General features: G+C 45.1%; 1 protein-coding gene across 1 annotated transcript in view; it reads right to left on the bottom strand.

Annotated features, from left to right (window-relative positions):
- The window catches only part of LOC116862682 (putative tetratricopeptide repeat protein 41), an 89492-nt gene that overhangs the window by 49051 nt on the left and 14240 nt on the right, over nucleotides 1–26201 (bottom strand). The window contains exons 3-7 of the mRNA XM_032850045.1: nucleotides 23385–23565; nucleotides 19806–20020; nucleotides 11538–11698; nucleotides 8612–9053; nucleotides 5445–5684 (exon numbers count right to left, since the gene is read on the bottom strand). Of these exons, the coding sequence (XP_032705936.1) occupies nucleotides 5445–5684; nucleotides 8612–9053; nucleotides 11538–11698; nucleotides 19806–20020; nucleotides 23385–23565 (1239 nt within the window). The remainder of the gene's footprint in view (nucleotides 1–5444; nucleotides 5685–8611; nucleotides 9054–11537; nucleotides 11699–19805; nucleotides 20021–23384; nucleotides 23566–26201) is intronic.

Genomic DNA, 26201 nt, shown 5'->3' with positions numbered 1-26201 from the left:
AGTACGTGAAAACACTACATAACAGCTCTGTGGCCATCATTAGAGATAATGAACAGGGAGTTGGGGGGAAAAACCATGAAATATTAAAAATATACCTTCTTATAAGTCCGTCTGAATTTACCAAAGAATTAGAGTTATGATCACTGACCCAGATTTTGAAAAGCTAGGGGGGCACGCTCATTTTTCACGCTGTCTTCCCCTCCCCCCCAAGAAATGTTCATAACCTACTTTTTTTCTATCTTAATTATACGTCATGGTTGTCACCTAAATGAACACTTTCAAATATGTGAGGACACGCAGTTTGGAGAAGTTAGTCTGCCTCTGGGTCTTGGAGAGGCCAAGGGGAAGCTGAGCAGACTAACGACAGATTGGACACTATGGGCCAGATGTCGGTATTTTCTCCACCAGAGGAGGGATTCCAACAGATCGTACTACTCAGAAACGAGCTCCTTAAAAACAAAAGGGTTTTGTTGCATTAAAAGTTTAGAGGTACCTAACCTTGGACGGTGAAACAGAAGTATTTTAAATTTTCTGCTTGAGGCTTTTTCTCCAAGATGAATCATTCTGCTGGATGGCCTACCAGGCCCAGCTCTTCACAAGAGCAGTAACAGAAGGGGAGCCCATTTGGGGCGCCTGGGTGGCTCAGCTGTTAAGCCTCTGCCTTCGGCTCAGGTTATGATCCTGGGATCCTGGGATCGAGCCCCACATTGGGCTCCCTGCTCAGCAGGGAGCCTGCTTCTCCCTTTCCCACTCCCCCTGCTTGTGTTCCCTCTCTCGCTGTCTCTCTGTCAAATAAATAGAATCTTAAAAAAAGAAGAAGAAGGGGAGCCCACTGTTCAAATTACCATTCCACATCCATTGGAATGATTTCCTGGTTACCTGTGCACTTGGAGAGACTGCATGCTAGCTGGTGGCATGTACAGTGATTCAGAAACCCATAGAGGAAGAAGGAAACTCACCACTTCCTGTGGCCACTGTGAGGGCATTTCTGTGGGTCGTAAATAGGGAAGGGGGTTGGGGAATGAGAGAGAAGGAGAACTAGGACAAATATTACCCTGCGTCCAAGATTTAGAGTATTAAACACAAGGCTTAAAGGGCACAAAACACTGTCACAGAAAACAGCTTATCCTTTTACAAAATGACCTTGTGAGATATGAAAGGATATGAAAATCTGTCATCTTCCCGTGTAATTTTACATGTCAACTTTACTGGCCTAAGGGATTCCCGGAGAGCTGGTTAGGTATTATTTCAGGGTGTGTCTCTGAGGGTGTTTCTAGAGAAGATTTGCATCCAAACCAGTAGACGGAGTGAAGATTGCCCTCACCAAGCAGGTGGACATCATCTGATCAGCTAAGGGCCGGAACAGAAAAAGGCAGAGGAAGGAGAGCTTTCTCTCTGCTGGAGCTGGAATCTCTGACTTCTCAGCACTTCCGGGTCTCAGATCTTCAGACTCAGACTAGAACTTACAGCATGGGCTCCTCTGATTGCCAGGCCTTGGACTTGGACTGGAACTCTACCAACAGCTTTCCTGGGCCTCCAGCTTATAGATGGCAAGATCCTGGGGCTTCCCAATCGCCATAACCACATAAGCCAAACCCTCACAATCTTTTTCTAGAGCTCTATATACAGATAAACATATAGAGAGATACATCTAGTTGTATAGAGACAGAGATCTAAACCTATTGGTCCTGTTTCTCTGGAGAACCCTGGTTAACCCAATCCCCATATGACAGACAAAGCTACTTAAACTCAGAGGGACCAGGTGGCTAGAGGCCAGCCCATGACTAAAGCAGCAGGATTCAAACCTTCTGACCTTCCTGCACGAGGTATGAGGAATGGCTCGACCTCAGCATCATCCACACATACAAAGTTCAGCACAATTCTCACCGACTTACTGACTGGTATTTCTGTAGTGTCATTCTCTCTCATGACAGGCTAGATGATGCTATGTGGACAAATGGCCCCAAAATCTCAGTGGCTTAAAACAGCAAAGGTTTATCATGCCATCACAGGTTGGCTGGACCTCCAAACCCAGGTCTACTCACTCCGGGACTGAGAGACCAGCCGCCATCTGGAACATTGCCAGGAGCCATGTACAACCATGGACAGCACTGGTGCTTCCCAAGGTCGGTGGAGGGGCTAGAAATATTGGCAATTGGCTGTCATGGCCACCACAGTGCTTATCATTGTGCCAGATGCTATATTAAGCACCTTACATTAAGCATACTTAGTATTTTTATTACCTTTGAGGTAAGTACTGTGATTATCCCCATTTTGCAGATGAGAAATTGAGTCTTAGAAAGTTAAGCACCTTTCACAAGGTCATGCCAGTTCTGTCAGATTTCAAAGTCATTACTCTTATTAAGAAATTGTTTATAATAAAACCCATGGTGATTGCCAGTAGGAAAGAAGGTAGACTCTTGGCCAAACAGCAGACAGGCCTGGGAATGAGGTAAAGAGAGGCTGGAATGAGGCTGTTCCTCTCCCATAACCAGTGTCACCTGCAGGTAACTCAAACCTCCTCCCCTCTCCTGTGGTCAGCCCTCCAGATCCTGATTCCACTAGAGGCAAAAACTAGAGACTGGCTCTCAAAACAATGGATATGGAAGCTTCTAAAAATGGCAGAGTCAAAAAACCAACTGCCAGGAATAGCTGTGCATTCATTCACCAAACATCTATCACATGTAACTGGAGTGGGGCCCAGGGAATTCAGACCTGCGTGAAGGAGTCCGATAAAATAGAAGAACCCTCAGGCCAACAGGATTCAAGATCACCAGTTGATCTGCGCGGGTCATTTTGGGAAAGATGGTAGATAAAAGGCCACAGGGGAGACAGATGAGTCAAACAAAGGGAAAATTCATAATGGCTAACATCTCTCAAGAATTTACTACATGCCAGGCCTACTCTAAATACTTACAATTACATGAATCCGTCATTGAATGCTTACTAGTAATGATGCTCTGAGGTTGGTTCACTGATTACTTTATGAAAGAGGGACCTGGGTACAGAGTGGTGAAATGATGTAGCCACAGCTTTAGCTGGAAAGTGGGAAAGCCAAGGCTCACCCCCAATCTCGCATCAGGACCCCATTTTTACCCATTATGCTATGCTGACTCCTTCCTCAACAATTGCTGTAAAATGGGCTTCACAGATTGGGTTTTCAGAGCTTTATGAGGTGAGGAGTTCTTAGAAGAAAAAGAAGGGGCTCTTTCCAGGAAGGGCTCCCTGAGATCCTGAGGAAGGGTGGAGTTTGGGGGAGGAAGCTCTCATGGCTCAGGTCTCCTAGAAAACACCTATTCCCCCTTGGGACACCAGCACCACCCTGGCACCTCTCGATCATGGGACAAAGAGAGAGGGTCCTCAGCACAAGGCCTTGTTTTCTCATGGTGGGCCTCGCAGGGGCAGTTGGGAGGTACCCACACCAGTAAGCACAAGATCCTCTCCGGGGTGAGTATAGCCAACAGATGGGGGAGCGCATGGAACACTGCTCAGGGACTCCCACAGACACCCAGAGCAGGTGAGGACTTTCTAGGAGGCCGATGAGAACCAGAACTGACGTGACCAAGCCTCATCGAAGGATGGTCTATGTACACAAGAAATAAAGGAAATAATGTATATGAAGTGGCTGGCACAGTGAAAGCACTAAATAGAAGGTAGTGGCCATGATAGCCGAGGGCAACAAGCCACGGTAATGATCTAGAAGCAATAGAAGAGCATCTCCCAGCTTTTCTACTCTTCTCCCTAATTGACCTTTTCCTTTCCAGCCCCACTAATACGCACGCACGCACACACGCATACACACACATGGGCACCCACACACAAAGTATGCAAGACCAAGTAATCCTCAGCTCTAGTAGCAGAAGGGGAGAGATGCCTCTCTAGCACAGCCCAGGGATCAAAGCATGCCTCTAGACTAGCCGACGTTCGATAGGAGTAACTTAAGTTACACACTGAATGTAATACCAGAGTATTAATCTCAAAGGAACGGGGCATGCATATGTATGCATGGGAAAGAGACTAGTTGGCCCTAAAAGGAAGGATGTGACATTTGGACAAAATATGTCAAAAGATAGCCCTTTACCAAAAATATCATCACAGACTCAAGTCCTCTAGCCCTAGCTTTGGGATCTTTTTTCTCCTTATAGGATGTGTTTGCTTCCCGTGCTCAGGCCATGTGGAAGTGAATTATTGAAATGACAATTCCCTGTGCCTCCAGGAAAGATGTATTCACGTCCTGATTCCACAGCATGAAAAGTTGGGTTGGTTTTTGCTTGGCTTTTTTTTTTTTTTTTTCTGAAAATAGTATTGCCAGCAGTGTCTTATTTTGGGGCTCACAGTGCAGAGAAGGGGTACAGCCTATACCCAGAATCTTAACAGCCACACTGGCCCTTTCGTTTCTGTACCTCCAAGAGTGTTACTGTTCTTTGGGAAAACGAAGAGACTGAGTGCTGCAAACCATCGGAGGCCAATGGGCAGAAGAGCGGGCTTCACACCTAGAAACATCCTCATTCCTCGCCCTGTTCTCTTTGCTATGTTATGTAACTTCAGAGGTGGTGGAAATGATGACAATGTAGGAGGGGAACAGTGGAAAGGATTTATCTTTTTAAAAAAGAAAGTGAAAGAGGACATAGTAAACCTAAAAGGAAATTTGTAAAGAGCTTAGAATCTTTGCAGAGGCTGTGATTTAAAGGTTTTTCTTAAGTCCTCATACCTGTAGGAGGACCCTATATGAATAGAATGGTCTGCCTCTAGGTCAAGTGTCTGTGATTGCCATCGTGTCTCAGGTTCAGACCTACTATCCTTTCAGAAGAGGACAGAATTTGATTTCAGAATTAGGGTAGAGACTGCTGATGCCTATGCTGTAACCGCATATCTCATCTTTGTTAATGACAGATGCCCACCTTGGTTTAAGGTAGCAACACTCCTGTTGAAACCTCTGTTCACCAGCTTCCCTTGTATCTAGTGCAGCAAACAACAAAGTTCTGGAAATATAGAGGAAATGTTGGTGGAAACCTGGGAAAACTCCTTAAAAGGAAATGAAAGCCCTTCCTCTTCTCTTCATCCTTCCTGTTGCCCAAAATGCAATGGCTGGAGCTCCAGCAGCCATACTGCTTCCAGCAGTCATGAACATGAGGTGACCTTGAGAGTCAAGCTAGTGTATGGATTGGGGGCACAGAAGGAACAGGATCCCAGATCATGATGTGGAGCCTTGAAGGCAGCCTACTTCCAGAAAGTTCTCATGTGAGAGAGTAAACCCTGGTATGGAAGCCATTGATTTCAGGTCTCTGTTACTCACAATTAGGTACAAGTATTAATTTATATCCCCATGTTTATATGTGTTTATAGATTCACTTCTATTTGAGAAATGCCAGCAACAAGCTTCCCCTTGTGCGTGAACTTCCCTTTTCTTAATGAGCAGATACTCGCACAGACTCAAGCCTTACCCAGAAGCTTGTGCTCCACAGCATTCCGCAGGGACTGATGCCTGAAGTACAGGAGGCCATTGGGCTTCTCCTGGACCCACTGTCTGGTGGCGTTGCGGAAGGCAGCCCAGTGCAACGTGGTAACTTTGTAATGATCCCTGTAGCCCAGCATGTCCAAAATCTGGAATATCTCAACCTCGGTCAGTCCACAATGTGAGATGCTCAGTAAGCACAGAGCATCGGCCACCCAGCCATCCAGCGCTGTTAAGACAACAGAATGACAACGATGTCAAAATAGAAGAGTTCCCGGCTACCAGGCATCATTCTAAATGTTTTATATGACTAACAACTTGCTTCTTTTAATCATCCTATAAGTAGGTACTACCTAACCCCGTCCCTGTCGTACAAATAAGACAAAGCACAGAGAGGTTAAATAACTTACCCAGAACACACAGAAATAAGTGCAGAACTGGGATTTGAACACAGACAAGCTGGCTTCCAAGCCCAGACTTTCAGGCATTAAGTATCAGCTACACTGTCCCAGCTAACACAGCCATGTGAGCTACAGTTCCAAGCCTGCAAGTTGGCCAATTACTAGACTAGTGAGCAGTCTTTACTGAGATGTGCAAACATCAGATTTGCATTTAGGGCAAGGAGTGGGCCTTCCGCATGGTTGCTCTCTTGGCACACATTCACAGACACCACCCAAGGCAGCTATACACATTACTCTCCTGACCCTCGGATTTTTCCACCACAGCTGAATTTCCCACTGGCTTTATGATCAACCGACTCGAAAGAGACCCTTAAGACCATCAAGAGAAACGGTAGGGTCTGCTATCCTAGATGGACTTCCTCTGCTAGGACTGGGGAACGATCCCAAACACCGGCAATCACAAAACAGAGGCAGCTGCTCAGCCCCAGGTGTGCAAGCTTCTTTCAGAGGTTGATCCGAGTCTGACCAAGTTCTTCTTGGACCTGTAGCTCAGTGCCTTGGACCTGAGGAGGGGTCAGTAGGCAGTGCTAGACAGTGAGGGTCAGTCAGCCAGGGAAAGGAGTAGTCCCTCAGGAGATGAGGGCCGGGGCTTTCCTGAACAACACTGGACGACTAGGGATGGCCATGGGCACAGCCATGCATGACCCTTTACCTGCGTAACCCTTCTCAGGGCACAGAAATGTTTATTTCACCTCCTTGCAGGTGGGGGAGGGTACACTAAATTTGAAATTAATTTTATTTGCAGAAATGCAAACTCTGGAGCAAAAAATGGAGCAGGACAATATGTTGTCATGCCAACCGATATGTCTCTCAGTCCAAGCATTTTCTGCTTCCTTCCCCACCCTCACATCCCCATCCCTGCTCCACTCTGAATTCATCGTCCTTCAGAGAAGGTTATTGTAGCAGAAACTCAAGTTTCAAAAGAGATCTTTGAAGCTCATAGCAGAGATAACAGCTCTGAGAATAAACTTTCCTTCTCAAAAGACTGACTGTTGAATACCAAAAGACAATCTCCTGACCAACTCGTGGAATACATTTTTTAACCACAAACAGACTCAGACAGTTACAGGATGAGCTAAGGAAGACTGAACCGAGAAAGGAGGAGGAAGCAGTGAGGAAAGAGAGCCATGGAGTTGCCAGGGCAGGTTTCCATGAAGGGGCCTGTGCCATCCCCTGAACCCAGGCTGTGAGCAGCGAGAGAGGACCCATGAGACAGATGCGCTTAGGGACCCAGGAGTACAGAGAGCCTGCACTCTGCTTCCCATCGGGAGCCTGAAAATCAGAAGCTCTGCAGATCTCCTGATGCCCTCAGAACCAGACAGCAAAAATTGCTATGGGGAAACCTACAGAGCCAGGAGCTCCGAGGGTATGGGGAGTAACCAACGTGCCCTGTCAGGAATGCTGACTACCCACGAGACGGTAGGCTCCAGAAGGGTGCAGATGTTAGTGGGGCCTCCTCACGTTAAGATGAGGGAATGTGGTGGCTGACAGCAGCAGAGAGCGACCAATCCAAGGACAGATGGGAATACAGGTGTCCTAGATGAGGCCAAAACTGGAGGAACGTGGGGCGCCTGGGTGGCTCAGTGGGTTAAAGCCTCTGCCTTCAGCTTGGGTCATGATCTCAGGGTCCTGGGATTGAGTCCCACGTTGGGCTCTCTACTTGGTGGGGAGCCTGCTTCCCCCTCTCTCTCTCTGCCTGCCTCTCTGCCTACTTATAACCTCTGTCTGTCAAATAAATAAGTAAAATCTTAAAAAAAAAAAAAAACTTAAAAAAAAAAACTGGAGGAACGTCAGTTAACTGTAGACCATCTGGGGCCATGACCACCTCAGTGGAAGACAGCAGGGACAGAGGACAACCGAGGACACCCAGTACCAAGGGCCTCAGATTTAAGGTCAACCCAAAGGAGACACAGGAAGGACACAAATCCCCGCTTGACTGAAAAACAGCCTGATCTGTCTGAAAACAAGCTAAATTGATATAATTAACCTAGATTAACTGAATTAGGTTTCTGCCAAAACTTGGACTATAGGCTCAAAAGAATTGAGTTATAGAAATAATAAAGGCCAAGGGGGTCTGGGTGGCTCAGTTGGTTAGGCCGCCAACTCTAGGTTTGGGCTCAGGTTGTGATCTCAGTCCTGAGATCGAGCCCCACATGGGGCTCTAGGGTCAATGCAGAGTTTGCTTGTCCCTCTCTCTCCACCCCTCCCTCTCTCTCTCATTCTCTGTCTTGCTCATAAATAAAATATTTTGAAAAAAGAAAGAGTAAAGGCCCATTCCTCAGACTCCTGAAAAATGTGCCTCATACAGTTCTCTTTACAGTCAACACAGAGCTCCCTACACAGGGTTGTTGGATTTAGCAAATTAAAATACAGAGAATGCAGTTAAATTTGAACTTCAGATAGCCAACAAATTAATTTTTGGTTAAGTAGAGTCCGTGCAATAATTTGGGATCCACTTCTAATGAAATTATTTTATCTCTGATTCGACTAATTTTTAGTATAAGTATGTCCCATGCAATAACTGCACATACTTTTACTAAAAGATTATTTGTTCTTTATCTGAAATTCCAATTTAAGTGGGCATCCTGTATTTTCTCTTACAGCCTTATCCTTACACCCTCCTCCTCTGGGTGGCCCGCCATACATCTTTCTCCCCGTGGGCTCCAGCTCGTTGTCAATACTGGCTGAGACCTACCTTCTCCTGAAGCCCCGGTGTCCGAATTGGCCCTTTTTGGCAGAAAAGTCCAGCTGTAGTCTTCAATCCAGCGTTTCAGAATCAGTTCCCAGAGCTCCTGAATGGAGACCACCTCCAAGTACTCCTTCAGACACTGGTACTCATCTCGGTAGATTCTACATTCTCTCAGCTCATTTGCTAGGATCGTGAGTTTTAAAGGATTCAGGTTTGTTCTTTTCCTCAAAGGGTGTCTGGTCTGTCGGAGGGGGCCTCTGCTGGGAATGAAGAGATACTGTCTAAAGATGTTCAGTTTCACCTCTTCGTCTCCTGCACTCAGGAGCTCCACGGTCCTCACATCCGGGCGCGCACACAGCAACTTGTAGGACAGGCTGGAGGAGACGGTGCTCATGATAAGTTTGCAATGAGCAGGCACTGAGCTCGGCAGCCAAGAGAAATCCTTCGCCTGAGGGAGAACATCAAAGACATTTGAAATCTTTAAAGACTTTAAAACTACTTGGTTGCTGGTTTTTAAACTCAGCGCAGCTGGAATTAGAGGGAGTTAGTACTGGGTAAAGGCTGGGGTTAAGGTTACGAACAATAAGCTGGACAGGAAACAATACGGTGGTAAGAAAATACCCACTCTCACCCCACAGAACTATATTTGACTGACGCCCCCTCTGTGATGACTTTGATAGCACAGATGCGACCTCCAAAAAGAGATTCCTACAAGCAAGGAATCCGACAGATCGTAGGCTTCTGAAGAATGACCTACAGTGCTGGCGAAAGGAAACCCTAAGAGTGAAAACCAAACCACTGGACTGAAAAAGAGAACACCGTTTGATGCTGAAGAATCGTCGCTTTATACAACAGTACTATCGTAAGTTAAATGGTTTTATTTGGGAATCAAATAAACACCTAATCAAATCTTTCTACCTTCCTTTAACAGCCTCTCCCACCCCTAGCAATGATTATGATAATAATAAGAGCAACTAGCAAACACTGACCACTTACTCTGAGCCAGGCACCGTGCTGAACGTGTCTTCAGGTACTCTATTAGCTAGAGATTTTTATTTTTGGGGTCTTCTGATAATTTGCCTTCTCTCAGGGGCCTTACAGACAGATCCAGGTGAGACTGGTCCTCCCAAGACAAGTTAATTCCTAGAGGCGGTGGACAGCTTGCCTGGAACGTGCCTGTCATGAGCAGACCAGCAGATCCGAGACCACACCCCCACCGCCTTCTTATCCGCCTCTCATTCACCAAGCCCACATCTCCCTGACCTACATCATCCCAGGGCCAGAGCCAGAAACCAGGGACAGTCCCTACACCACAAAGTCTGCCAGAACTGTATATCCTGAATGATTTACTCTGCCTTTCCCATGGGAATCCCCACAAAGGCTTTGGCCTGGGCCTTCTCCTGGCTCCTGTCTTCTGCCTCCTGGCCACCATGAGACTTCCCCTGGGGCCCTGTATGACAAGGAGTATCTTCATCTCTTGGGAAATGCAAGTCATAATTTCTTCCTTCAGTGGCACTGGCTTCTCCATGTCAGCACTCAGTCATCCTCCTATAAATCAAACCCCAGGTATAATTTTAATACACCAACTCACTGAGCCCTCCTAACAACCCTCCTGAAGGGCAGAGGGGGAAATTGCAAAACAGAGGGGCTAAATGTCATATCTAACTCATTCTGATAGTAAGCAGCAGGGCTGGGATTGAAACCAAGGGTCTGACTCCCCAGGCAGGCTCCCAACCGCTGCCCGACACTGGTGCAGGTAATATCCTAGGACATCTAGGATAGTCCGTTCTCCTCCCACAGACCTCTGCCTGGAGCCCCTCTTCCAGGGAGCCTTCCCCAAAGGCCAAGAGCCTTCGTTAGAGGCTCTCACGGCACTACATACAGACCCTTGGCAGGCCCTGTCACAATTGCAATTCTATACTCATTGGTATAATCGTGCCATTAACATCAGCCATCCCCTGCCAGAATGAAAGTCCTGCTGGTTTGCAGGGACCACGTCCAACTCTGCTTATGGCGCTTTTCCCATAGTGAGTGGTCAATAGTTACTTGTTGAATTGATGGTGGTCGCTGTGTATTAAATTAAAGAGCAGATTACAAAACAAAATGGTATGTAACTTCATTTACATAAGCTTCAATGAGTGTGTATAGACATCCATAGAAAAAAGAAGGGTCTACTCCCAAATGTTGAGCAGTGGTGAGACCGTGAGTATACTTAATTTTCTGTGTTCTTCTTCTTTCATCATATTCTCTATGAGAAACATAGATTATTTGTAAATTACTGACATAATTTATAATTTCATGTGTGTTTAAGTTTTAGAGAAATTGCTTCACAAAATAATGGCTGATACCAAGGTGACTTAGAGTTTCCATGGATCCAATATTACCTCAAACAGGATAAAAACTAAGGAGCACCCAATTTGGTATGTGCAAAACCAGTGTAGATGAAGCTGATCAAAATATGCAACATAAAGAAAATACTCGGGGCCCAATAAATGCTTGATAAAAGTATAAAACAGCGAGAGCAGGAGTAAAGCCCAGGTGGGAGTAAAGGTCACAGTTTCTAGAACCAGACCACCCACATGTGAGCTCCCAGTCTACCACCATCTTCAGATGCCCCATAAAGCCACCTAACGTCTCCTCATGCTGTCCCCTCTGCATAAGCGGGGACGATGATCACAGTCTCTCTTCCACAGAGTTCTTCTGAGAATTCTATGTGTTCATACTTCTAAAGTTCCTAGAAGGGTGCCTGACCCACTCTAAGTGCCACCACAAAATTATTTGTTCAATAAAATGGAGAAGAGTGACCATAAGCGATGTCGCCTGTAGATACAGATACGCGATACAATGGAAATATGTTACATACGTTCTAAATTATGGTGTTTTCTTTTTATAAAACAGCAATAAAATAAGTATGATTTTAAAAAGAGATTACCTTCTGTCCTGAGATACCATAAATGCCAATCAATTCTTCGATTCCATCTAGGACAAGTATACAGGGCTTTAAACTGATGGAAGCAATGAAGACCTCCACAAGAAGTGGAAAGACCAAGACGTTTGAGTCTTCGTTAAGAACATCGGTTTCAAGCTGAGTACCTAGAGCAGAGGAATTTGCTCAGATTAGGCAAAAATGCTTCCATCGCTGCTAGAATATGTTAATGGGATGGGGAGGCGGAAGGGGTTGGGAACAATGAGTGCTATTCACAGCTGTACAGCTGACACATATAGGTACATGTGTGATTAGCAGCCTAAAAATATTCAACCCAAAAGGGATAATGGTATTTACCACCAGATGTCTCCTATACATTTTCAGGATTGTATATAAAAAATTATTTTGTATGATCCAAAGCATTACTCTCATTCTCCAAAATGCAAAAATAGATCATGTTACAAAGAGTTGGATGGGGAGAAAGAAGCCAGTCTGTGGTCTGTGAAGTTTCTGTAGCTCTGTAACATCAGGGGGCACTTTAAGCGCCTCGACCACCTCCCCGGGCGGTACAGCCATGCACCCATGCATCACCTCCCCAAGCCCCCACCTGGTGCCTAGGCTGCGTGCTCCTTGCCCACATTAAATCTGACATAACCTATCCTAAATTACTCTACCCACAATATTGGACCACAGACCTTGGAATCTGGAAATTATCGGGGAGAATTAGGCAACAAGCCAGCAAAGCTAGAGGAATGTAATAAGAGGACAAACTTTCAAACTCTATTAAGTGACATAGTAGTAGCCACCCAAAATTGTAATCAGCTACCTAATACTCCTTTTTTTTTTTTAAGATCTATTCATTTATTTTGGAGAGAGAGAGAACACTGTGTGAGGGGGAGCAGTGGGAAGAGGGAGAGAGAGAGAGAGAGAACCTTAAGCAGGCTCCATGCCCAGCACAGAGCATGACACAGGGCTCTCGATCTCATGATCCTGTGATCACAACCTGGGCCAAAATCAAGAGTCTGATACTCAACCAACTGAGACATCCAGGCACTGCCCCGCAACTACTTAATATTCTAAGGGCATTTCAGCACATACAACTTTGATCTTGCTTTTATTTTTCAAAGCCAATATTTGAAAATTTAAGTATATTAGAATCTAGAAAATCAAGTTATGCAAAGAAGCTTTAATGGATTTAGCCTCTCAGATGCATTAAGATTCTGTTAGAAGCACTGAGAATAATTACGTTTAACAACTACTTACAGGCTGCCTGTTATGTGCAAGGTACTGAGCTAGCAGCCAAGAGGAGATAAAATGATCTATAACATAACATCAAGGAGTTAAGGGAAGTGAAAACGGGTTCTGCACATGAATAACCATGTTTGAAGGCAGAATATGAGACTGAAGTTTACTGGAGTTTGAGACAGAACCATCACAATACGGAAAAGGCTGCATGCAGAAGACATTTGAGATGAGTCTTGGAGAATGCACAGCTAGAGACGAGGACAAGGGCATATCCAGCAAGATAAGGCAGAGGTGAAGGAAGGAAAGTACATGAACATTCAAAAAACAGGAAGCTAATTAGAGCAGTGGAACTCAACAGGGGAGGCCCCGAGGATTCTAGACATCCTACAACACAGGACAGTCACACACAATTAAGCCATGTCCTGGTGTCCACCTGACTTTCAAGTGTTCTGTCAGTCACATGAGGGGGGAAACTTTACTAATTACCACACCTAGAAACCCACTCCATTTTCATGCAAATGCAAAATAATTTGCAGATTTATGGGGCGCCTGGGTGGCTCAGTGGGTTAAAGTCTCTGCCTTCAGCTCAGGTCATGGTCTCAGGGTCCTGGGACCGAGCCCCGCATCACATCGCATCCGGGCTCTCTGCTCAGCAGGGGGCCTGCTTCCTCCTCTCTCTCTGCGGGACTCTCTCCCTACTTGTGATCTCTGTCTGTCAAATAGATAAATAAAATCTTTAAAAAATAATAATAATAATAATTTGCAGATTTAAAACACAGAGAATTTTCTAGGAATACAACTACCATGTAATGTGATGGAAGATTAAGTATTCCTTCGTCTGAAATGATACCAAGACTTTTTCACCACTTCAGAAAATCACAGCCCTGAGAGGAATATCACTCGTGATGCTCGAACCTTGACTATAACACACCTGGGCCAGTCTGCCCTGACAGCTATTGCTTCCACGGTCATTTCCATAGAGAGCCAGGCACCTGCCTACTCCACTGTGGCCTCCGCCGAAATCATGTCTGAGCACTTATATATTGAAGAACATGTTATTTTATAATAAACTACTTTATCTTTCTCTTTTACATGGGAGTAGAGGGTAGCATGGGTCTTCTTGTTATTGAGGTAGAAATCACATATAATATTATATTAGTTTCAGGCATACAACATAATGATTCGATATTTGTATACTCTACAAAATGATCACCACCATTCGTCTGGTTACCATTCAGCACCACACAGATACAAAATCATTTTTTTCAGAGCACTTGGCTGCTCAGTCATAGGGTATGTGGCTCTTAATTTCAAGTTTGTGAGTTCAAATCCCGTCTTGGGCATGGAGCCTACTTAAAAATTTTTTTAAAAAGAATTTTAAACAAATATATTTTTGGGGATAAGAGTTTTTAACATGCACTCTTACCCAGTTTCAAATGTGCAATACGGTGTTATTAACTATAGCCACCATGCTATACATAATATGCCCAGCACTTATCTTACAACTGGACATATTGATTTTTAAAGATATTTTTATATTAGCAAATGGCCATAAAGTTAATGACTTGAAGGCTATGTATGAATGTGAGACATAAAGGAGGAGAAGGAATCAAAAAAGATACGGGCACCTGTCTGACTCAGTCAACAGAATGTGCAACTCAGGGTCATGAGTTCAAGTCCTATGTTGGGTGTAGAGATAATTTAAAAAATATATCTTAAAAAAAATGGTTTGTGCTTGTGGCACACAATAAAGTATATTTTTCGAGAATGGGAAGAGAACATTTAATCTTGGCGCTTCATCCTTCCAGGTATTTGGGAATTTTTTTTCCCCCAAATCTTTAACATATGGGCACTATCAAGACTCTAGGCCTTAGGTAACCAAAGTTTAGAGGAGGAGAGATTCTGGAAATCATGTAGTCTGGTCCAAATCCAAGAAACTTGAACACAAATCAATGGGAGCTTTGAAAACACCAATTTGCTAGTAGTTTTCCTGCAGGCAACACATCATCATTTAAAGACCACTCCGTTTGAGTTTTCAAGCTGTGTGCGTCACTACCGCCGCATATGGTTCACCAGCAGTCATAAGCGGAGGGCACGCACCGCTCACCTCTTGCGTGAAGCTGGTGGAGGCTAAGACACAAAACGGAACTGCATGAACCTCAGGAAATACACACAGCCTGACAATCATAAAGCACAATATCATTCAGAAAAATCAGCAAAAAAAATAACCCGACAAAAATAGTTGGGGGACCCTCAAGGAGGATACCTACAGATATCTGCATACACAAAGGAAAGCCCAGTGTTTTAAAAATCCCATTGGGGGTGATTCAAATGATTTTTCCTCAAAATAATATTGGAGATAGTCAGAATTACTAGGAGTGGAAAATGATCCTAAACATGTCTCTTTATTCTGTTAGTGTCAAACGATCTCTACTCAGTGACAGTGGCCTATTGCCTAATTTAAATGGTGACATCTCAAGTGTTGGAAGACCCAGTCAGGATAGGCAAATTTATGGGGAGAGAAAAAAAGTCAATTGATACAATTTCAAAATACCCTGTAACAAAAGGACTTAGTGATTGACTGATTTTTTTTTTTCCGTCTGGGGCAGTGTTAATCTCTTGCCATTCAATAAGGATTTACTGAGAACCTTTCTCTATTAGTCAGGCTCTGTGTCAGGCACAGAGTGGGACAATGTCCAATAAAATAGACATGGTTCAAACACATGTTATTTTTGATGTTTATATGCATGAGTACAATGTTTATTATTTTTAAGCTAAGCTTTTTCTCTTGTTTGGAAAAATAAGCTTCTCTGTGCCACAGTGGAAAAAAAAAATAGACATGGCTCCCTGCACCCGCAGGACTGTAAGGGATACAGTAACACATATAATAACAGGATCCCCAGGATGCCAAGCTCAGTCTTTGCAGGGAGACACCCACACAAATTAGAATACAATGGGGCTGGGGCTGTCCTTGCCAGTTGATCAAAGTTAGAGGTGAAGGAGAGAGGCACCTATCAGGCTCTCACTGGGAGGGTGATCTTTATTATTCTTTTAAAGATTTTATTTTTAAGTACTCTCTACACCCAACATGGGGCTGGAACCCATGACCCCAAGTCAGCTCGGCCTAGGGCCTAGGGCACAAGGCTTAGCAAGCCCTACCAAGAAGTCCTGCTCGTATTTCTGCCCATTCCACATCACCGATTTGAGTGCAGACTCTCGGGAACTGATGCTAGGGGAGGACCCGATGGAAATCACTCAAAAAGCAAAGTGTCCCTCTGTTGGTTCAAGGAGGCAAGACAGAGCAGTACAAAGGACGAGGGGCCTGGAGCTGGGTGAAGACCTGAGTCTGAACCCCTGCTGTGCCCACACGTGCCCCGTCTGAGCATCTGTGGAGAGAATGCTGGTTGCTGACAGCATTAAATAAGATGCTGATAAAGCCCTTAGCACAGAGCCCGGCACTCAGAAAGCTGGTTCAGTAAATGGAACTCATTGTTCTTCGGGCTGCCCCCGGGGTTGTGGGGGTAACAGGAGGAAATATGTAAACAAGAAAGTCAGCCGCTCTCCCCTGACCTTCTGCGAAGCACGTCACAGAACATCAGTGGCCTGCGAGGCAGGCGAGGGGCGTGGGAGTGGGAGTGGAAGTGGGGAGAGCGGGCTCCAGGCAGTTCTCACTGCAAGATTCCTCTATCCGGGCAAGCAGGGGCAAGGACGGAGCAACAGAAATGGGAGCTTCGCAGGGCATGTTTCGGGGTCCCTTCTAAAGAGGGCGCCCACAGGAGCTGCGACTGCACCCCGCTGAGGCAGGCGGCCCTGGGGAACCGCTCTGCAAAGAAGCTGAATGTGCCCCAAGCCCTTGACCTCCCGGCCAGCTGCGTTCTCGGCCGCAGCTCCCCCTCTCCTGCCCGCATCCACCGCACCCAGGTGAAGCCCAGCTTCCAGGCTGCAGAGGCCAAACAGAGCGCGGTGCTTCCCCTCAGCCTCCGCCCCGGCTGGGCTCCCCTGCAACCTCCTGCGTTGCCGCCCCCTCCCCGAGTCCAGTTAATGAATAGAAGTTTCTTGTTTCCCTTAGCAGTCCCCCGCTCTCAGCCTCCCTCTCTAGCTCAGGGAGGAGCAGTCATGGTCACCGTCATCATTATCGCAACAACACAATCACACTAACAGCGACTGTGTGCCAGGGACTCTTCTCAGTACTTTACCTGCAGAATCTCTCACTCCTCACACAGCCTGACATAGGCACTTAGTCCCACCCCCATCTTCAGATGAGAAACTGGGGTGCATGCGGCTTAAGCAAACTGCCCAAGAGCACACAGCTAGCAAGCAGCAGCACCAGCTTGCAAGACAAAGGAGGGCCTAGTGCAGAAGCACAGCCCTTGCCCTTGGCCCCGGGCTGTTCTTGAGGTGGGGGCCTCCTTTCAGGGACACAAGGTGTCACCGAGTGTCTGCTATTCACCGGCCCTTCCTGAATGGATTCCGCACTGTCAACCTCAAGATCTGTTTGTTTTGAAGACAGCAGCTGTTTTTCTCAGGAGCTTTCAGTATCTAAAAACACACTCATTAAAATCACAATTCGCTTTGGGAATAAAATCATAACTGGGCTCTTTGGGTTGAGTTCATCTTCTCAGCTTGGCCAGACTGAACTCTCCTGTGCTGTGGCTGAGCGGGATCGGTGGTCGTCCTCTAGGACCAGTCACACCTGCTGCTACTGATTTTGATTTTACCCATGTTCCACGCCCTGGGAAATGCAACCGCAGAGGACCCATGCCCCTGTGCCTATTTTTGCACAGATACACACACGCGCACACAAAGGAGCTCAGATATCTGGCCCATCAGATAGAGATAATACACATCCATCAAAACTCCTTCTGCGACCCACATACCCACTCAATACCCAAATGCACGCTTGGGTACAAGCCCCACATAAGAAGGGACGAGTTCCCTAAAACAGGCAGAGTCAGATACGCAAATACACAGCAGACAGCTAATAATAATAACAGCTGATACTTATCAGGGCTTACTCCATGCCAAGCACTGGGCTAAGTGTCTTTATTTTTCATACTTTACCTTAGTTAATCTTCTCAACCACCTACAAGACATTTCTTCTATTATCCACATTTTACAAAACAGGAACACGGAGCCACCATGAGTTAAAATAACTCAAAGAAGCTCGCTCAGCTAATAAGTAGCAGTTGGGCTCCCCGGCTGCTCCTAGAACAGAGGTAGATCCCACACAATTGTTATCATTCCCCATACACACCTTGTATCTTAGCTAGCTCTCATCCAAAGCCGAACTCTTTTGATTCCCCTCAAAACGTGCTGTCCCCACCCCACTGATAATGTCCCATCTCAGTACACAGCCCTCACCATCTGTCTCACTTCGCAAAGCTATCCTCAATGCCTCCTGTCCTTCAAGCTCCACATTTAGTTCCTCAGGAGACTCTCAGTCCAGTGAAAGCCCTCCAGCTCCTCCACTACTGCCCTCCCCAACCAACCCCCATCACTTGCTGGGACCATTGCAGTAGCCTCTAATGAGCCTCTACACTTGCTCCCTACATCCATTTTCCATACATCAGACCGACAGATCTTTTCCAAGTATCAATCATTCGTGTCACTCCCCTGGTTAAGATCCTCCACTGCCCTCCCACTGTACTCAACAGAAACTGAACCTAGCATTCTGTGCAACAAAGCCCAGACCCGAAGTGGCCTGGCCTTCGCCTCCTGCTCCATCCGGTAGGGCTCCCCTGCCAGCCACACTGGCTGCTCTGTGTCTGTGAGATCTCCACAGAGTATAACAGAGAGAGCTACTTACCCTGCAAAGAGTCCATGCTCTCCCTTCTGGGGTAGAGTCAGCATTTTGTCCCCACTTGACCCTCAGTGTGGCCCTGTAGGCCCACGGTGGCCAATTTCTTGCCAAAAGAATGGCACGTGAAGTGATCTGGATCACTGCCAGGCCAAGGCATTAAAGGAACAGGTGTGCCTTTTCACCTCTTCTTCCTCTTCCTCTAGCCAAAGGCAGAGGACTCTGAGGCCCTAGGGGATCACACAGCCTCAAGAGGGACAAGGCCTTTGTCCCCAGATCACCACATGGAGGAGAGACACTTGTTACCTAAGAACCCCTTACTGGATTGTCCCATGAGCGAGAGAAAGACTTCATTCGAGAAGCCACTGAACTGGGACTTAGCTGTCACCGCAGCTAGTTATTCTAATACAGAGACACAGGCCCAGACTGCTCAACCTAGCGAGCACCTGCCCCCTTACCACACCAATCTGCATGGTGTTTATCACTTTCTCAACGAGAACATCATATCTGTGGGAGTCATGTCCTTACCGGCCTGAGGCAGACATCCCCAGAACCCAGGGCAGTGTCTGTCACAGACCAAGCAACCAATCAGTACTCAGTGACAAGTGACTGAACGAGCACATGAGTAACACGCTCGAGAAATAGGGACAGAATCAAACAGGAGGAGTGATAGTTGGGAGGCATGTCCTGTCACGGAGGCCTTGTCCTTGTTTCCCTCGACTGGAATGCTATCCCTGAGATACCTGCTTGACTCCCTCCTTCCAGTATGTATTCAAATGTCTTCTCAGCGAGACTCTCCCAGACCTTTCAAAACCTAACAGTTCTGACACACACCACACGCTGTCTCCCTTCTTGCTCTGTTTTATTTTCCCTCATGGAACTTACATCCAACATTCTGTATTACGTTTTTAGTCGGTGAACTCTTAATCTCCCTCACCCCAATAACATAAACGCACCATGAGGGTAAGGACTTTTGTTCATTTTGTTCACTCTCGCATCCCCACTGCCTAGTGCTCTGGCACGTAAAGGTGCTCAACTAACATTTGGTGAAAGAGGAAGGAAGAAAAGAAGGAAGGAAATTGAATTCGGTGAGGGAAAGAGGTGGGTAGATCACATAAGTGAGACAATACAGGGTTTACACCAGAACAAGATGAAAACAGCTACTGGAACAGCAGACAGAATATCTAATCTCTAACAAAAATTCGCCAAAGCTAAAGGCTTGATTCCAGTACCGTAGTTTTTGTACTGCAATTCTGTGATGAAGTAATGTATCACAGACATGATGTCACTGCTTTCACAAGTGCTGCCCACAAAATGAGGGATCATCAAGATGCTGGGGTATTTCTTTTTGAAATTGTTCACCCAGTTGGCGATCAGAGTAGACTTCCCACAACCACGTTCTCCAGACAAGAGCAAAATGGACTTGTAAACTGGAAGAGGATTTATTCTGAAAAAATAAAGGGGCAAAATGTAGTCAAGAATATTTACAAATGGAGGGAAGGAGGAAAGAAGGGAGAAAAAAATTTCCTGCATCTCTAAGAGATATGAAATTCTAGTCTCAACTTTGGCTTCAGTTGGCTCCAAGTAAATTATTTTCCCTCTGGGGTTTAGCTCTGTCCTGTGTAAAATTAGAACAGGAGAGAGATGGTAACCTTGGAAGGGCCTTCCAGCTACACGGGTCCTAGGGTTGTCCTGCATTAACCTGGGGTTCATCAAGGGCCCAACCTGCCCAAAGGCCCAGGGAGGGAGGCTCTTCTACATCAGTCTACCACTCCTACAGCTGCCCTGCTTAGTCCTTCCCAGGGTCATAGCCACCATCACCAAAGTGGCCCTCCATTGAACATCACATCAGAGGATAAGAAACGGAAGCATCTGTATGCCAGGGATTCCCATGAATCCTGATTACCATGACTTTGGAAATTACAATTGTTAGTAACTCACTAAGACATAGCCTGCTCCTCTACCAGGGTGTTTTGACTCGTAGAACTGCAGAAACGTGATTTCTCTGAACAGGCGTGGGCACAGTATAACCTGTCCCGTTGCTTAATTTTTGTAGTGAAGAATTTCCAGATATGCAGAGGAATCCCAGGTCCACTGGTATCACTACATATAGGCTCCAACCCTGTTCCTTACACATCTGTGGTTTAATAAGTGTGTGCCTCGTGATTTTTTATGGATGGAAGATTCACAGAGGCAGTTAGCAGGCTTATCTTACTATTAGCTTGTGACTGGCACAGTAACTGATCCTAAACTGTTGAATGAGTGAATGAAATCAAATAAATAAGCCTGACATTGGGGTGGGGCAAAGCAAGAGGATATCAGCCTGAAGATTCTCTAAAATAGGAAACCTAGGGATGCCTGGGTGGCTCAGTCAGTTAAGCCGCTGCCTTCAGCTCAGGTCATGATCCCAAGGTCCTGGGATCGAATCCCACATCGGGCTTCTTGCTCAGCAGGGAGACTGGTTCTCCCTCTCTCTCTGCCTGGCTCTCTGCCTGGCTCTCTGCCTGCTTGTGTGCGCTCTCTTTCTTGCTCTCTCTGACAAATAAAATCTTTAAAATAAAATAAAATAGGAAAATTAAAGCAGGTTCGGATCATTTAATAGAAATTATTCCATGAGAATTCCACCTTCATTATGATGAATTAGGAGTCGATGTGTTATTGCTTTAATTACTTCGCCATCGAATTTGAATGGCAGAATCTGATTTGGTGTCCTACCTCCACCTTTGCCCTCTTTTGGTCTCTCCTCAGCCAAGTAGCCAGAGTGAGCTTGTCCAGATATGTGACATATGTCACTGCTCTGTGGTAAAAATAGCAAAAAGCCCAACTCCTTACAATGACCTGTGAGACCAGACAAGACTCACACCCTCCCCCTATCCATGACACATCCACCCTCATTCCCCACTGCCCTCCCTACAGCCCTGGCTTCCTTCCAGCTGCCTGGCCTCCCTGCCATTCCTCCAGCCTCGGGACCTCTGTGCTTGCTGTTCCCTCTGTCTGGAATGCTTGCCCAGTCCGTATTTGCATAGCTCGCTTCCTCACCTGCTTCTAGGATTAGCCAAGGTTTTCTATTTTGCTCCATAGCACTAAAGGCATCGAACCATTACATGTTTTCCATATTTGCCATGTGTGTTGCCTAGCTCCATAATGTAAGCTCTGTGGAGGCAGGGAGTTTGGTCTCTTTGTTCACTACTACGTTTCCTATGTCTAGAATACTCCTTGGCTCTTAGCAGGTAAAGCCAATGAAGCAAAAATACAAATATAATACATCCACATAATTAAGCCAGGGTCTGAATGATTTCTTCTTAAGAACAAATAGAAAATGAAAACAGTGCAAAGATATCTATGGGTATTGTTCTAGATGGTCAGTTGTTAGGACAATGCTTTCAAACTTCAAAAGAACACCCCTCTCTGTTACCTCTACATGTGACTCGGGAACTTACAGTACAAAGCATTGTTTCCAAATGTCAAAGTCCTGTTTCCACACAGCTAATTTCAAAGGGCTTGTTTCATTATTGTATTTAATTGGGCACAGTTGGGACTTGTATCTTGCAATAAAAATCTTCAAATTTCTCATCTACTCTGAAATACTACGTGAGATATAATAACTTACGTGAGATATAATTCACGTACCCAAGTCTCACCATTTTACAGTGTACAACTCAGTGGTTTTCACTGTATTCACATGGTTGTACAAATACTATTAATTGCAAACCATTTTCAGCACCCCCAAAAGAAACTCCAGACCCATCATTTCCTGTTTCTCCTCTTCTCTCATAACCTGCCAGCTACTAACCTACTTTCTGTCTCTAAGGATTTGCCTATTCAAACCTATGGTTTTTTTTGTAAACTCATGACCTATATATTCAAACCCCTGGTAAGTTTTTAAAGCCTTGCCTGGGCTCCATATTGTATTAACCAAATAACTTGTCTTCCGCTTGGCACGAGTTCCCAGAACCACAAAGCTGTTGGTAGCTCTACCCCTCAGTGGACTAAAACAGCAGGTTCAGAGACTGGGGCAGAGGTGGTGGAGATGGAGAATAAAGGAGATCTGTGGTAAGAAGAGGAGGATGAGGATGGAAGAAAAAAAAAAAAACTATCTCAAGAATCTCCCTATTTCTGCAGATGAGACAGGCAGGGACACTGTGGACAACCCCAGTCCTTCTTCAAGCCTCAGCCTCTTCCTGCCTGGAGGTGATGAGCAGAGGATGCACCACACCAGGGGGTAGGGAGAAAAAAATAGGGGTTTTGATGTAGGGGACACTGGATAAAACAATGAGTGCATACATTGGGTAAGATAATTCAGTTCCATACACAAACACAAACGATACTGTGGCCCGGAGTAGGCATTCAATGAGTGTGAGCTGAATATCTTAATGTAATTAAAAATGAGCTGATGATGTATGTGGAAATGCTTTGTAAGTTATACAACACTGCAAAAATGCATTATTCATATTTCCTGATCGAATTTCTTCTCCTTAAAGTCATTCCATCATTGTCATGAATTACTTTGACCAACTTAGAGCAGGGTGGGGTGGAGGAGGAGACGTGCGCTTTGCCCTCCAGAGCTTATCATCTCCTTGAGGAGACTGGAAGAAAGGGAAGTGAAATAGTCATGAAAACTTTGCAAAGGCAGACTGGTATCTGATAAGGAAATTCCAAACCAAGAGTGGCTTTTTGGGGGTGCTCTTGCAGGAATGTTGGGCATAGAAAAGGGGAGGTGGGGAAGACAGCTGAAATTTGAGGGATCATATTTACTCAAGTCAGGCTATTTTGCTCAAGCCTAAAAAGTCTTAGATTTCTTGACATCTTACCTGAGAAGAGAGTCTAAGCTGGAACCAGGTGCAGCACTGTTACAATCAAATCCCACATCCTTTAAGGCAAATCTTTCCAAGATTTCAAAGGTTCTATTTGACTCCTTGGAAATTACAAACACTTGCTTGCACTTCTCAGTAAACTCTTCATGATAGAAACGTTCAAAGTTGTGCTTATAGTCTTTATAGACAGAAAGATAAGTTTTAGTACCTTACATTTGTTTCACATTTTCCACTACATATGGTTATTATAAATGCCCAGGAAGGTATCTTCCCTTCTGTATCTTTATCACCTTCTCCCTATGCTGGCATCATATTTCACAGCCCGTTTCGTATTCTAATGAAAGCAAACAACAGGCAAGCAATTTAATCTTCCTAAATTTATTTGTATATGAAATCCTACTTAGGATTCCAAGTTATTTCTTGACCTGTGAATAAAAAGGGCAAAAAAAAAAAAAATTTAAAAACTGAGTTTGCGGCATACCTCCCCTCATTTTTTAGATTGTTATCTAGTATGAAGTTACCTAATTCAATCTTGTGGCAAATGTATGTAAGTGTATCCATGGCAGGGGTTGGGAGAGCGGGGCGTACTTTTGGACAAGATGCCCTAATGCAATGACAACCATGGGTACGGATGTAACTCTGCCACTGGGCAAGCCCCTTAAACTCTCTGGTGAAATAAGGGGCAGGGCTAGACACTTGGATCTCTGAGTGATTCCTTCTAGTTTCAATTTAGTGTAATTCTAAACTTGCAGTTTAATTAAAGTCAAGTTGTTCTGGACTGCCAAAATGCCTTCTGTCTCTGGAGAGACTTATATCCTCAGGGTTTTGTTTTTGCTTTTAATGGAGGGAGGATGTTATACAAGAAAATGAATGCCAGGTAGGTTAACCTGGTAGGTTCCCAAGATACTCACCTTGTACCTCCACAGTTAACTGGGTTGCCCTCTGGTTCCAGTTAGAGCCAAAGAGACCTGGAAGACCTAGAGTCTGGCCAAAGTCAGCTTCAAATTTCAAGATCTTAGAACTGAGAATGATCCCACCGTCTAATGGGTCTCTTGAGGTAAACCTGAACCTTACCCATTAATCTTAAGTATCTTCAAGGAACTCAGACGTTGTTTCTATGAGTTAAGAGTGTGAACCAATAGCTCCACATTGCCTTACAATAAACACTCGCTTCCCAAATATCTTTTGTTAACCATCCCCCACCCCCATCAGATTTTGGAACTCCCTGGGTGGTAAAAGGGTATCAAAGATACAAAAGAAAAATAATATAGCACTTCTTTCTAAAGTCCTTTTTTAAATAATATATCCATTCTGTAACTTCTAATTCACACATTTAGTCCACATGTTATACATTCAAAAGTCTAAAGCTATTTTTTCCAATAATAACTAAAATCAAAGGCTAAGGAGAATACTATGGAGAAATATCCTGTCTCTAACCCAAATAGACTTGGTTCTTTTTTTTTTTTAATTAACCTATAATGTGTTATTTGCTTCAGGGGTACAGGCCTGTGATTCATCAGTCTTACACACTTCACAGCACTCACCATAGCTCATACCCTCCCCAATGTACATCACCCACCCACCCTATCCCAACCCCCCACCCCCTCAGCAACCCTCAGTTTGTTTCCTGAGATTAAGAGTCTCTTAAGGTTTGTCTCCCTCCCCTGTCCCATTCCTCCCCAATCCCATTTTGTTTCATTTTTTTCCCTTCCTACTCCCAATGACCCCACCATCCTGCCTGTCAAATTCCTCGTATCAGAGAGATCAAAAGATAATTGGACAGACTTGATTCTTGAACACATTAGGAAGTATTGATCTATACATGCAGTTCAGACTGAGAATAGTCAAAGAATATCACTAATCATCATATTTCGAGCTTTAGCCAAATCATCTGTTCTTCCAGAACTCATTTGTTGCCATCGTTCCCATCAGCTATTTACTTTGTGCCTCACACACGTCAGGCATGGCTTTTGGCTATTTTACACACATTATTACTCTCGAGGTGGTGAATGTTAACTCATTATGTAGAAGAAGAAACGACAGCTTGCCAATATTGTCGTTTGCTCAGAGTCACACACATCTAGGAATTGAAAAATCTGAGGTCTGAGAACATGAGTGTCCTTAGACATTCCAAAACTCCAAGCTTGTAGTAAATATTCAGGATATTTTGGGGGCACTCAACACCTACTCTAGTTTCCTTAACAGCCCCAGATCACCATCCAGTGTCCCATCTGTCCCGACTCTCAATTCACCTTCTTCCAGCGGGTCTGACTCCACCTCCAGCTCCAGGGGGCATCTGACCCAGGATTAGCCAATCAGAGCATCACCTGGCACCAGGGATTAAACCAGTTACAAGCATATGGTCCCAGTCAGGCTACTCAGAGACAAAAAGATTCGATGCTAGGACTTTGAGCCACTTCTGCTGGACTTGAATGTGGAGCTATTACAGCCATCTTCCTTCCATGATGAAGGAGCAGGGAATTGAGGCAGTATCAGGACCGCAGAGCCATGCTGATAAACAGTAAGAAACCAGGGCAAGTCATGCCGTTTGACCCACTGCTTAAGCCTGAGTTGAACCAGACCTAATCCTAGGCTTTAAAGTTACATAAGCAAATAAATTCCCTTTTTGTTTCAGGCAATTTGAGTCACCTGCAACCCAGAGTTATGATTGACACGCTATTCTTTTCTAGGACTCCAAAATGATTTGGCTTGTAGGCAGAGTTGATCAGCACCAGTAGGATTTCGCCACCTGCCTCCCTCCCCACCAACACTGCATTCGAATGAGTTTAGGTGAGTCAACTCTGTCCTGCTCAG

Source organism: Lontra canadensis, unplaced genomic scaffold, assembly GCF_010015895.1.
Source record: "Lontra canadensis isolate GAN:19392208 unplaced genomic scaffold, GSC_riverotter_1.0 scaffold299, whole genome shotgun sequence".
NCBI lineage: Eukaryota > Metazoa > Chordata > Mammalia > Carnivora > Mustelidae > Lontra > Lontra canadensis.
This window is presented reverse-complemented; position numbering and strand designations above follow the sequence as displayed.